This window comes from Anguilla anguilla, chromosome 10 (assembly GCF_013347855.1).
Source record: "Anguilla anguilla isolate fAngAng1 chromosome 10, fAngAng1.pri, whole genome shotgun sequence".
NCBI lineage: Eukaryota > Metazoa > Chordata > Actinopteri > Anguilliformes > Anguillidae > Anguilla > Anguilla anguilla.
This window is the reverse complement of record NC_049210.1, coordinates 11,826,796-11,841,401: the sequence shown is the minus strand read 5'-3', so window position 1 is coordinate 11,841,401 and position 14,606 is coordinate 11,826,796. Positions and strand designations below refer to the sequence as shown.

Here is a 14,606-nt window from a genome sequence, read left to right as displayed (position 1 = left end):
ATTTGCTAACGTTAACCGAACATACACGACTCAGACTAACCACATCCACACCCAAATTCAGTACTGAATTCCTGAATTTTTCAGGCAGGAGACTTAAGGTGGAGAATGCGGTTGTCGCTCTGTTTCACAGCTGAACTGCGCATGAACAGGATTAAACACTCCGATGAGGAGTGACCACCACATTTATCTGCTGTGTGAACATAGCCTTCGTTGGCTGTCCAGATACAGATACAGACAGTGCTGCCTCTGCACACCTCTGATAACATCACTGCTGATGCTTTTACTGCCCATTATTTACTGAGTGTTGAGCTTATACAAGGAGGTCACTCATTTGGTCAGTATCCTCTTCTCACTGGGGAGGGAAACGGAGGCAAGATGCACTGTAGGGGCGTTCAGCTCTTGAACACTGTTTGTAATTTATGACGCATGCTTAAGTGGGGCTCCACTGAGATCCTTGCAGTCCTTTTAAATTTACTCCCAGTAGCCCAGATACGTAGCCCAGTAGCTATGGGAAAGGCTGTCAGCAGTCTGACATCATGCACTAACCTGGCCAGATAAGTTTCCAGTCTCTCCCTGCTCTCCCATTCAGTGATTAACGGTGGGTGGGGTTCAGGCCATATGGAGATTCAGACTGGCCAGGGCTGGAAGATGGTGGGAGATGGATGTGCTGTTGCATCTCTCAGTCCTCCATCTGTAACTGTGCAGCTGGCAGGGATGTGGACAGTTAGGGACTTAAGAAAGACAGAAAAAGGAGAGACTATTAAAAAACATTCTTTGTCATCACTGAAGAACAGTCCTTTTGCACTATCTCAGAGCAGGCCCTCCCTGGACCCCCCGTGTTAGTCTGTGTGTAGTAGACTTTGAGCTGTGGAAGAGGCCTTTGTGTTGGATCGCTCTGTGTCTGTAGCTGCTTATTTTCCTGGCTGTCTGGCGCATGCTTCGGTTATTGTGGTTCAAGGCCCAGCCTCCCCTCTTTTTCATGAAAAGGGTTTCTCTTCTTCCCCCAATTGGCCCCCCACCCTCCACACGCTCCCCTGACTGCACAACAAGCCTTTTTTTTTTGCCTTCCTCTCTGCCTATTGGACATTCAGCAGCCCTCTTGGCCCGCCCCCTTTCCGACCAAGCCAATAAGAGGCGTCCCAAAGGCACACCTTTCTTGTAGACTTGCTGTTCTCCACTGTGTCTGTCTTGCCTGGGACAGACGAGGTGTGTGTGTGTGTGTGGGCGTATCTCTGTGTTAGTACTCGCGTGCGTGTGTGGGGGTGTGTGTGTGTGTGTGTGTGTGTGCGCGCGCACACGCAGTGTTGCCACACCAGACTACACAACTACAGAAACCCTACTCTCGCACGGCAAAGCAGAGCCAGCTGCACTGAAATTTCTCCCTTTGTTCTCACTCTGGTTCTGAGGTAAGTTGTTTTAGATTTATTTTATTTGTTAAGACTTTTGAAGCAGCAATTTTTAGCACTTTCTTGCAATGGAAAAAGGTGGTTTTGGTCATTAAATTTTTTGACATGGCAAAGCCAGTGTTACTGACCCTGAATCTAGACTGTGGAGGGGATAAAAAGCGAACTTTGAGCAGTGATGTTACCCGTCTCTCTTTCTGTGTCTTGACTCCATGTCGTTCAGGGCTTGTTTGCTAGCCTATACTTTCACAGATCATGATGATAGTTTCATTTTGCCAGAGAAGGAAATGAAAACATGAAAAGCTGGTTTTTGGATGCAGAAGAGTATTTCTCAGGACCAATTCAGTCATTTTGAGGAAACTAGCAATAAAGTTCTGCACAGAGTGTACTCTTCATTCACAATGTTAAATTAAATTAAACCGGAGGCATTTTGCAGCAATACACACATCATACGCATAAAAAATAACCTGAGGATATCTGAGGAGGTTTGGCACTGAAAAGGGTTTAAGGTCTGTTGTGCTGTGTTGTCAGCAATATGAACATGGGATCTCTTTCCCAGTCAATGTCCGCCTGTGTAACTCATTATGCGTGTGGGGCTGCGTACTTTGCACCGAGGCTTCTGTGCTCGCGTCACATGACTCCAGGTGTTCAGGTGGTTTCAAGTCCGAATGTCAGTGAGGATGTGCTAAGGAGAATGGATTGCTATCGGCGGTGATGGTATTTCCAGCGATTTCTAGTCCGGGGGTGGGGGGGGGGGGGGGGGGGGGGGGGGGGGGTTGTTGAGAGTCACTGCCGGTCTGTTTTCAATTTGAACAGCGTTCTTCCACGCAAGAAGCAAGGAATGGATCAGAGCGTGGAGCTCGCTGGAAGATTTATAATGGCTCCTTTTGTGATCTCCGGTTTCAGGAACGTTACATCAGCGCGGTCTGGGAGCAGCGCCCGCTCCAAAACAAGGCCGAAGTGGCCGGGCCTCGACGCACACGTGTTAGCTATCAGCGTGTTACCGTGTCACGCAGGTCCCCGCTGAGGGTGACTGCAGGCCATTAACTAGCCACTTCTCTCCCCCCCCCCCCCCCCCCCCCCCCCAGCGCCAAGGAGCCAATCACAAGGCCCTTCCTGTTCCTCGGCTCCTCTCCCGGGCTCTTTTTCATTTGTCTTCCAACAACAAAAAAGTGATCGACAGGATAGGAAGATGTGACTGACCAATAGCGTCTGGTTTGACAAAGTTCTGTGATCTACTGCGGGTCAGTGTTTCTGCAGACCAGGAAGCGCCATTGGCTGCAGTTACAAAGCAACATACCTCGCCTCTTGATTGGCGGTCTGTTCTGGATCAACTGGTTTTAGTTTCTTGTGAGACTAAGATTTGCTGACACCTCCCTGATGAGCAAACAGCCATTGTGTTGTGTGTCCGGTAGCTGGGGGAGGAGGACTACAGTCAGGGAGTATAGCACGATAAACTCTTGCTCAAGCAAGGAATTTGCCATAAACATGAAGTTTCCACTGCTATGGTGGTAGAGTATCCACTCATAAAACCTCATGTGCTGTGCAACTTTTAATGCCTGTTAATGAACTAATTAGCTAATGAGAAAGTGCCTGAGGTGTGAAAGGAACTTTTTTTCCCTCAAGAGATTCTGATTTATCGTGAACAAAAAATGAAGCCAGATGGGGTCATTGGGTTTTGGCCATTTTTCCGGGCAATCTAAGTAATGTAAGATTGTTATATGGTATAGCTTCAGGAATGCGTGTATGAAGAAGAGTCTGTATATGATATCTAGTAATATCATGCGTTGGTATGGTGACTTTCCACCCAGGAATGCCTGTGGTCAAACTCGCCGTGCTCCCCTTTCTGTTTGCTCATTCCATGGACATGTCGTTATTGTGCTGCTTGATTGCCATCTGGAAACCTAACCTGCAGACCTTATAGGAAATGCTGTACTTTATAAACCTATCATGCTCTTACCAAGTGAACATTTTTGTGGTGACTAGTCAGTGAAAACCTGGCTATCTGGATTCCGGCTTTTGTTTACTTGGAATAGTAAATACACTGTAAACATAACATTGTCTTAGAAACTATACTGGAAAGCTGCTGTGTTCTTCCAGAAAATACTGTTGCTCTTATAGAAAATATACTGTAAACCAGTTGTGCTCTTAGACTGTAAACCAGCCATGTAGACAGAACTCAGTGGAAAGAAAGGTGGAAGAAAGCGATTGTTTTCTGTGAAAACAAGTAATGTTTTGGTTTTGGTTTGTGAAGAATCTATATGCGCCCTGTATGTGGAACTGATATGATTTGTTCTTGTGGATGGTATTTGTGATTTATAACTGGTGCTGTTCACGTATTTTCATTACTTTTGTCTGTGGGCTAAATCTAGGTATTGCTTTACCTTTTGAACCCAAGTTAAATGAACAGGAAATTGATACGTTGAAAGCGAGTGGTGTAGGATGCAGAGTGAGCCTGTACAGTAGGTACTGGGGGCTCATGTGTGCAGCAGTTACTGAACCCATGCCAGAACCTGCTTTTCAATTCATTGACCTCAGGATGTAATCCGATCCCTGCCGGGGGTTATAAAGATTGCAATCGTGTTTTTGTTTGGGTGTTGGATATTGAACTGTGCCATGTCTGCTGTTTTGTCACCCCCCCCCCCCCCCCCCAGCTCAGACCTCAGCATGCAGAAATTTGACCGGGATTCGGAGGTGTACAAGATGATCCAGGAGAACAAGGAGTCCCGGGCCGCCCCCCGGCAGTCCAGCACCTTCCGCATGCTGCAGGAGGTGCTGGAGGCGGATGAGAAGGGTGAGGCTGGAGTCTGTACACGCACTCGTTACTGAAACACAGATATGATACCAGCACGGGCTGCATATATTCCAGTATGACACTGTGGTGTGTGAAATGCAGTGACTGGCTATGAGGCTACTTCAAAGTCATTCAGAAAGCATTGGATAGGTTTTTTTTTCTTGAATTTTTATTTTTTTAAAAAGGTCGACGCAATGCATATTCTGTTTGCAGTAGTTACGATTTCAATATGCGTTTTCTTGAGTTTAAGAAAGTATATGGTGCACTGACAATTAAAGCAACTACTTTACTTTAAGGTAACAGCTATCCACTATGTACTTATGGTTTATCTTTATTGGCAATAACACTTAGTCTGCTGTCACTGTGTTCAGCAATAGCACAGAAGCCTTGTGTAAACTTGAGGAGCCTGACCTTTCCCTTACACTGATATGCAGAATGTGCAGTGTGTGCCGGCCCTTTTGAGTGGGTGCTAAGGAGAAGGAACCGAGCTAGCGAAGATGTGTTTACGAGCTAATAACGACCTCTTCCCCGACGCCGAGACCGTGAAGCGTGAAACGTCGTTATGGAGAAAGGAGAAAAACATGCATTCTGGGGAGGAATGCAAACTCCTAACTCACAGAGGGGGCTTCTGTGGGTGTGCCGGCTGCTCGTCCTGATTGGCCGTTCCCGTTGGGGCTCTGTTTTTTTCCCAGAGGCTGCGCTGCGGTTCCCGGGGAGGTTGTCGCCCAGCCCGGCCAAACCCAGCTCCTCGGTGGCGGGCGTGCAGAAGCACCACACCTGTGAGAAGTGTGGCACCAGCATTGTGTAAGAGCGCGGAGCTGCCGCCCTCTCGGCCCGCCGGGGCATGCCGTGCGCCTCAGTCGCACGCAGGCATCAGTGACACCGCACTGCTAATTAATGCACGCACTCACCACAAAGCAGAAAGTGCTCAAGTCCCAGGGCGGCAGTGATTCACCCTGAGGGGCAGAGTGTTCCTGGTGAATGTGCGAACGTTGACACTGGTTAACCCTGAAGCAGGTACAGGTTTGGGCGGATGGGCGTGTGGAGGTTTGTTTGTCTGTGTGTGTGTGTGTGTTATACACATGAGTGTGTGCTATCCATACATGTATTTATTAGTTTGTGTGTGTGTAAGTCCTCAGCCATGAGAGAGATGTGAGTCTGTGATAATCTTCCCCTTCAGAAAGGACGTGCCAGATAAAAATGACTGTTTGCAGAGATTCTGTGACTGCCACACTGTAGTGAAATTGTGATAAGAACCCTTTTTTCATGTAATGACGGGTTTCCGTAGCAATGACTGGACCCCTTCTCAAAGAGAAGGCCGCCTATTGTAATCTGCGGTCCTGGGTTTTGACCGTGTCCCTGTCCACCCCGCAGAACGCAGGCGGTCCGTATCACGGACGAGCGGTACCGGCACCCGGAGTGCTACACCTGCACGGACTGCGGCCTCAACCTGAAGATGCGCGGCCACTTCTGGGCGGGCGAGGAGATGTTCTGTGAGAAGCACGCCCAGGAGAGGTACCAGGGCCCGGGCAGTGCCCCCCACGCCACGGTCTCCCCCCGCCACTGAACGACCCTTCAGCATCTAACCCCCCCCCCCCCCCCCGATCCTGGACCCGCGGGCAGGTACCCCACATGACTACAGACTCAATGGACCGAGGGCTGGGGGCCAACGCCTTAGAACGGGTGTCCCGTCTCTAGTATTCACCTTCCTTAGAGTATGAGTAACACAGCTGCCCTTCACTTACTGCTCCAGGTTCAAGAGGGCATTTTGTTTGCCATTTTCCTGCCTTACCCCTCCACCCCCAGGCTTTTAGTAACAATGGGCCTCATTCACAAAACTTTTCTTCAATTATTCTTATTTCTGTTCTTAAAAATATTCCAATGAAAAACCAATATGGGATTCATGACACATGTACAGACCTTTGCTTTTGTGCACATCCCAGGCATTTGAGATGATGAATTCTGACTGTTAATTTTATGTGCAGTCCTGTTCATGTGATTAGCATAAGCAAACAGCAATGAGCAAATACAGATACGAAAAAAATGATGAATGCTGAAATGTTCTTGGAAATGTTCTTACAATCTTATCAAATGTGACCGTACGCATGTTTCGTGAATGAGGCCCATTGAGTGAACGCTCACAGATCACGTGCCATCTCTCCAAGCAGTTTCTCACATCTGTGACACTTGCACTGGTGTATTCAATAATGATATCGGAACGTATTCCTGTTACAGAGGTTCTCAAGATGACTAAAACAAAAAACTAATAACTGAAGTCAACTTGGTGCTTTTGTTCTTTACGCTGTTTCTGAGACTGTAACTGAGCTTCTGCTGGTATCAGTGTGAAGCAGAGAGGTGCAAACATTAGAATCCCAGTGGAATGGACGGGATGGTTTTGACTGGCTCTCGTTTGAAATGAAATGTCGTTAGAAATGGACCCTGGGCATCAGAAAAACAACCATTGAATTCACACGTCATTGTTCAGGAATATGCTGTTCGTGTTTCTTCGCCATGACTATTTAATTCCACGGTTCGTTCCGGAGGTTCGCTTATCAGGTAACTGCAATATAGCGGATGAGACTTCTGAATCCTGCGCATAAATCAGACATCAAAAGCTTCCTTTTTTTTCTTTTGAAACTATGTAAGCACATACATTCATAAGTTTATTTCATATTTGCTTTCCATCTTCTTTTTGTCCAACAAGGGAACATGTCATTCAAGAAATAATAGAAATAACATTCTGTACATAATGTTTTCTTTCAGACAGAAGTGTATGTAAATTGATAGAATGCTGTAGTGCTTTTCTGCAGAGGGTTGTATTTCTGATTTGTACCTTACATTTAAGTGTGGAAATGAGATTGTCAATGCTACAGAACATTCTGTTCATGCCTTATACCAGTAGTACTTTTGAGTGGGAACACTTTAAAAATAGATATACCTTGCATATTACACTGTATAAAACACAAATGAAGGTTGTTCATTTGGGAACATGTAATAAATGGTAAAAAAAAAAACTGAGCAAAAAGATGTTTGCTGTATGTTACTACTAGCACTGCGTTCTGAAAGTTAATGGGAAAACGTTGTCCTTCCTCACATTCGCTAATGTTAACCTGGCCGTGCTGTATGGTTTTGTCATCACGCTGAACGTTCAACCGACGAGACTTCCTGCACTGTGAAATGAGAGAGGGTAAGAGTTCAGCGTTGCCTAACTGTAGGACTCTGATCTGTAATTTATGTAACTGTTGGGACCAGCAGGGTCTCAGTGAAAACTAGCAGGGGAGCTATCACTGTGTACGTTGGATGGATTTTAGCTATGCTGATGCACAAAGACTTAACTCTTAGTCCTTCTTCTCTGGCCATCTTGATCACCCCCCCCCCCCCCCCCCCCCCCCCCCACAGTCCTCATCACCATTGTCATTGTCATCATCATCTTGTTTTTAAATCTGGCCTACCATGTGATTGGGGCATACCTGCATGGAAGAGGATACTCAAAGTAAGTATTATACAGCTGCTTGGAGATGCCCTTTGGCAACAGGCACACTCAAAAGTGCTGTTGGAGGCGGTTATGATGATTTTTGAATGTAGTCCAACAAATAATAGTTTAATAACTATCTACCGTTATTGCTTGAAATTTGAACTTCAGCATGAAACTCTTTTTTACATTGATATTAATAATGTGTATATTTTAGAATGTTGGGAAAAGGGTAATAAAAGCTATGTAAAATTTGTGATTACTTTCCCATTAATTAAAAAATAACTTTTGTAACTCAGTTTTTTTAACAGAAAAGTTTTCTTTTCATTACTCTTGTCTGTAACAAATGAATAGTTTAGCATGAATATTAGCATTAAATCTTATAGAAATGGACGGTTTGGTGGGTTCTGCTATTTGCATACTTTTCCAGCAGAGGGCAGACTTTACCAAATTTAAATTTTGATTGTATTGCCGTGGCCAGATTTGCCACAAGTTATTTGCCACCCCAGTGAATTTTAATTTAGATTGGCATGGGGTATTTGTTGAACATTTCACAGTATTTCTGATGACTAAAAATCACATCATATTGTTTTTACATTTGTGCAAACCTGGTTTACTTCATTGGAAAGAGTGAAACCACAAATGGCTGGTGATATCAGCAGAAAAGCAGACTGCAATGCCAGGCATGTGTTAAGGTGTAAAACAGACTGCAGGAGGCAGGCTTGTCAAAGGACAGATGAGCTAGCGCTGCTGGCGGCTTGAAATATAGCAGGCTTCCGCTGTTAGCAGTTTCTCCAGTAGATGTCATCGCTTCTAAAAATAACAACCCCAGATTTCATTCAGCGCCAAATGAGCGCTAATTATGTTTTGGCAGAGGCCGTTTCTTACATGAGCAATTCCCGCACCGTTTGCAATGTTTAAAAAAAAAAAAAAAAAAAGAAAGTACAATAATGCAGCTCATTGTCTGAGGGGCTCTGGCTCTTCTCCTCTGTCGTTCCTGCCCCAGTTCTCTCTGGCGAGTGGAGGAACCGTGGCTGCGGCTAAGCGCCATTTCCGTTTCTGTGTCAGGCAGCCAATGAGCCACTTGAGCTCCCCTGACCCCGGCCAGCCACCCCCCTGACCCCCACGACTCCACGGGCGTGCCACTCCAGATGTTGCGGTGGCATAAACTGCGGTTGGAAAGGCTCTCTGTAATCGTCCCCTGGAGAAAACATCAGTTGACCCCACCCCATATTTCCCCCTCCCCTGCCCTCCGCCCCTTTCCCGCTCTCTCTATCATTTGTCTCCCCCAATTCTCCAGCACACCCCCCCCCCCCCCCGTGTTCCCCCTCCATGTTCTACCTGGAATGGAGTCCAGATGTGGAACAAAAAAAGAGAGGGAGAGAGAGATTGCTAGCTTGGCTATATGAGCAACGAAGAAAAGAAAGCAAAAGGAGGAGTTGGGGGGAAGAATGTTGGACCGACATAAAAGTTTGTCTGGATGCCATTAAGTACAATTTGATGTAATGTTCAGTTTGGGACGTGACATTTTAACTGGAAACAGTGCACTCCAGATGAGGGAGATTTGGGGGTTGGGTAGTTGAAGGGGGGTGTCGGAAGGGGGAGGGGGCGGCAGTGTGTTGCACTTGAAGCCTTATTTAACGGGTTGTATAAACAGTCCTCCGTTTCATCGCTGAGCAAGGCGCCTCTCTGCTCATTCTGGTTTCCTTAAGCAATCAAGCTGCCTGTGTGCCTGCTCCAGTGTACAGTATCATGTACAGGAATAACATATCGGGGGTCCTGCGTTCAGCTCGGAGCACACTGCGCTATTGTGTAGCCAGGGGCCTGCTTTCATGGCTGGGGTGCCTGCCTGTTAGATGTGTTGGTGGGTGAGTGTCACCCCCAATTACACGTGGTACCTTTTGACAAAATATCACGGTTCACCTATTTGTATTTCGAAACTCCTTCAGGTAATGCCCAAAACGCTTGGATTACACACTTCCTCTACCTGCCAAGTATCAAAAAGAAGTTCATGAAACAAAAAATGTGTAGGTTTTTTGTACTGTGGTGAGGCCTGGTTTGAGCACAAAAGCAGCCTTTATAAAACTGAAACCTGTATGAATTGCAGCATAGACCTTTGTGTGAATTTTGGGCTTTTTCCAGCCCATAATTACTCATAATCACAGAACATGCTCAGCAGCTCATTTATAGTTTTGATGAAAATAAAATGTGTGGTGAAAACACCATTATGTATTTTTTCGTGGAGTGCACAAATTTTGCTTATAAAGGCATTGTACACTGCGGTTTATATATCAATGGAGGATATTTAAAATAGTTTTTGATGACCTGAACACATTACATGTGCCATAGAAAACAGTTCCAACCGAAAATAATATTGAACATACTTTTAGTATAATATTTGGGTAATATACGCATGTACTGACTGTAGAGGCATAACTTCAGAGTTCATGCTGCTTTGGAGCTATTTGAATTATATTTGCTTGCTTTAGACCACAAACCCCTGAATGCCCTATGCCTGACATTGTAAATCCTGCATGTCATCACAACCATCTCTAAATATCTAAAATATCCTTCTTTGGACACAAAAACTGTCTGGGCCAATCAAAACGTACACCACAATGCAATTAGTATCAGACATGTATTACATTGTAGTATCAAAAAAACTTTACTGATTGACTTTTTAATTCAATACGGCACATTAATAGATCACGTGCACTGCAACTGTGTTATACCTGTAACACAAATATATTTTCTCTTCAAGAAACCGTTGTCTTTGGTGCATTTTAATGACTGCAGTGCATTGTTATATGTTTTTTAATCATCAAATAAATTAATTAATTCAATGTATTTTGCAAATAGACTCCGCTACAATTTCAGATATTTGTAGGCTAATTTGTAGGATGCAAAAATCGAATTGAATGTTTTTTGGAATCTACTTGTGGGTGCTGCTTTCATCATTCTCCTCAGAAGAACCACAGCAAGCTAGAGATCTACAAGTGCTGTGGGGAATCCTACCTAAGGTATGAACAAAATATCTGGAGAACTGGTGGGTGTACTACGAAGCAAGATTGGGAGGTTAGCAAAGTAACTTATGCTGGAGGGAAACAGTAGGTCTAAGGTGTATGTGCCTGCCATGGTGTGGATTTAGCGAGGAAAATGTCAAGGGTCAAGTTAGTTTCAATGTAGAAGGGAGTGAAGTCTGTGCTAGCATGGGTTTTTGCATTATATGCTAATTCAACCTGCTGGATGTGTTTGTTCCACTCGATGCCCCTGCCGAATAATACTTCAGCCATTTCACCTTTCAAGATGCGACTGAATCGCTCCACTGCACCATTGCATTGAGGATGGTATGCAAAAGGCCAGAGCTTGCTGATTCCAAGGTAAGTGTAGATCCTCGACCCTGAGAAAACTGTAGCAATTTGTGTTTGGGTAGATCTTGCGGTTGTTGCTATAGTGGGGTTGTGAATGTCACTGGGCTGTCATCAGGACATTGCAAAATAGCACTGGCCTTGTGATGTCTTTCTCCATCCCTGTGAACAATGCACCAATCGTAAACATCAAGTTCAAAAAAACCAGTCTGCCTGTGGGGTCATTGTCTACGGGCATTCATTTGAAATCCACTAAAGGCTTGTGGTCTGTGACTATGGTGAAGGGGTGGTATGCAAGATTGTAGCAAAAGTGACGTACTGACTAAACAATAGCAAACAGCTCTCGGTTGCTTATGGACCACTTTCTCTCTGATGCTGTCAGTGCTTGGCTGGCATAAGAAATTACTTGCTCCTTGAAGTTTCTGAGCCAGGACCACCCCTACTGCATGTTGGGATGTGTCTAAAAACAACCAGAATGGAGCCTTCATGTCAGGAAATATCATGATTGGTGAATAATCCAGTAGTGTTTTCAAGATGTGTAAGGTTGCACTTCAGTCAGCTATCTAAACAAAAGCCATGTCTTTCTGAGTGAGATGGTACATTGGCTCAGCAAGATGGGCAACGTCTTTAATGTACCACCTATTATATGAACACATGCCTGGAAAAGCCCTGACGTGTGTACAGTGGCATGCTGTACCTTTTCAGTGGGGTCTGACTGTACCCCATCACTGGAAATGAAATGGCCCAAAATGGTGACAGCTTGTTGCGCCAGGTGACACTTTGATGGCATGAGCTTAAGCCCTGCTGAGCAGAGCCTGCTGAAGACATCTATCAGGTTGGTGAGATGTTGTCCAAAATCAGCACTCTATACAATATTATCATCCAAGTAAATCAGGCAGATGCTCCAGTGCAGTCCACAGAGAACCAATTCTATGAGGTGTTGCATTGGAAGCTTGCTGGCGCATTGCAAATCCCCACTGGTAGCATGCAGAAATGGTATAAAACTGGTCAAAATCCCATTTTCTCCTTGTTGGCTGGATTCATGGGAATTTACCAGTATCCAGAGGTCTTGTCAATTGTGCTAAAATTTTTGGCTCCAGTCAATCTGTCGAGTGTGTCATCTTGCATGGAAGAGATGAGAGTCTTTTATGGTACCTGCATTTAGCCACCTGTACTCCACACAAAAATGGTGTATCCTATCTTTTTTGTCAGATGAGAACCACCTGGGCAGACCAGGGGCTGTGAAACTCTTTGATCATGCTAAGTGCTAGCAGCTTTTGAACCTCGGGCTGCATGACTGGTTGTTTAGTGGGTGATGTGCGACATGCACGCAACTTTACAGGTGTGGCATCCCGGGATTTGATCCTCAGTTCCACAAGGTTTGGTCTGCTATAGTGGTGTGGATATGAAAAAAAGATTTCAGCAAATTCCACAAGGAGATTGTTCAGCTGACAATTTTTTATGGCGAACAAATGGGCACCATCAGTGTTTACCGGGGACTGAACCTATCGCAAATCCAATGGTGGTGGTGGTACCCACAACTTTGAATTCCTCCTGTGACGGTCAGTTAAAGCATGCAACTGTCTGGTTGTTTATCCCTTAACGAGCAGTATGGGCTGGGCTGATGGGTTTATCACTTCTACTGCCACCATACCTGTTCTGTGGTAAGCGTTCTTGCTATAGACCTATAGACCTCCTCTCTATATGGTTCTAGGGAACCCACATAGTTCTTACTAGCGGGCCTATTCACTACACTGTTGTCCAGAGAGGCAGTCAGCGTCATTTCTGATAGTGGGAGTATAGTCACTGAAGTGAAATGGACAGCAGAACGTTGCAGTGGAATGAGGTTATGTGAATAATGACAAATTTCTCTGGGCCAAATGAATGCTTACATGGTGCTGTAGAAGAAAGTCCCTGCCAAGATTGACAGGGGAACTGGCAGACCAAACTACCTGAAACAAATGCTGCACAGTTCCTAAATGTTACTGCACCATACGATAACAAAGCATGTCAAGTACATGTTCTGTCTACTTGATACCTTGTGAACACAAAGTATCAAGAATTGACTGGTGACATGTTTCAGTAAGGAGACAGATGCTAGAACCTGTATACACAAGGCCACTGACCTCTGTTTCTTCAAGTACTAGGCAAATGACAGGCATCAGCTGGAAACTTAAGTGCATGATGGTGGACCCTCCGGAATAAATCGTACCCCTTCAGGTGCTGATCTGGTGTGTTGAAATGCCTGATGCCTGGAGTGCTGCCGGTGTGGTGAGTAAGATGAGGGCTGCCCCCGTGGCGAAGACTCAACCTCTCCTGAGTAACAGCGGTGGAAGTGTCTGGCCACAGCAGAAGGACTGTGAGTATTAGTTTCTCGCTTCTGGTTATCCTGGAAGGGGGGTGAATAATGAGGAGAAGGTGAGTGCCTTAGGTGTCTGTGAGCACATCACAGTGATTTGGACTGCATCCCCGAGTTAACTGTTGCCATCCTTTGGAAGCCCAGTTGGGAATTATTTGTCCAAAAGAAAGCATAGTTCTTGTGTCTAATTTGCTTTACTAGGATGAACAGTAAGGTAAGTTTCAAAGGTTGCCAACCAAATACTGCCTTGCTGAAATAAGGCCAGCTGGGATTCTAAGCTGGTTCAAGCTGTACTGTATTTTTGACACTTCTAGCTGGTCATAGCTGATCTGTAGCTGGTCACACCTGGTCTCTAGCTGGACAAAGCTGTAAAAAGCTGGTTTAGCAGGTAGTGTACGCTAGTGGTCACTGGTGGACTAGCTGACTATATAGGCTGGTCAGCTAGTGAACAGCCGGTTGACCAGCTAAAAGCGTTGAAAACAGCTTAAAGCAGCCTGACCAGCTGAATGTATCTGAAAACTAAGGCAAGTTACCAGTATGAAAACGCGAGGCAGGTAGCCTAACAGTTTTCACTTTTTGTGTTCTGAGGTTGGCACATTTAAGGCAAGTTCAAAACATGTTACCCATGAATTAACTGACTCACTGCTGTCACCCTCAAATGGCAATGGCAGCTCCAAACGAAATGGCATTATCGGTGTATTACCTAGCCTGGGTTGCACCACAGCTGCTGCTGCTCTATGCTGTTCATCATCAGACATTTCCATGGATAGTATGTAGCTCTGGCTTGCACTTTAAAGTTCTGTTTGCTGACACTTGAACCCAGTAGGCTACTCTTGGCGCTAGAGTTCTTTTGGTGCTAGTTTGGAGTAAGACATCTACATGCACCAAAATCCAGGTGTCTTAATCAGGTTTTAAATATGCCGATTTTGACCTTATACCGATTAAGATAATCAGATAAAGGTGTTTGCATGACAATTTCATTAATCAGAGGACTGGCACAGTTAGAGTAAAATCAGAGTATTTGTGTGCATGTAAACACACACATTGCAGTAGACCGATAATTTTACCGACCTCCTGCAAGATCCCTTGCAAAAATTCCACAAAACTGCAACTGTTTTTTTTTTTTTTTTTTAATGAAATACTGACCACTGCTAGCTTGCCTCCACCTCCTTAAAAACACTTTCCTGCTTGTGCTTGTGTGACAATAGCT

The 14,606-nt window shown here is 45.1% G+C and overlaps 1 protein-coding gene across 1 annotated transcript in view; it reads left to right on the top strand.

The window, feature by feature from the left end:
- pdlim2 (PDZ and LIM domain 2 (mystique)) overlaps window positions 1–7,224 on the top strand; it is a 43,006-nt gene extending 35,782 nt beyond the window's left edge. Inside the window, exons 8-10 of the mRNA XM_035380136.1 lie at window positions 4,058–4,197; window positions 4,890–5,001; window positions 5,572–7,224. Of these exons, the coding sequence (XP_035236027.1) occupies window positions 4,058–4,197; window positions 4,890–5,001; window positions 5,572–5,764 (445 nt within the window). The 3' untranslated portion in view covers window positions 5,765–7,224. The remainder of the gene's footprint in view (window positions 1–4,057; window positions 4,198–4,889; window positions 5,002–5,571) is intronic.
- Window positions 7,225–14,606: the final 7,382 nt, after the last annotated feature.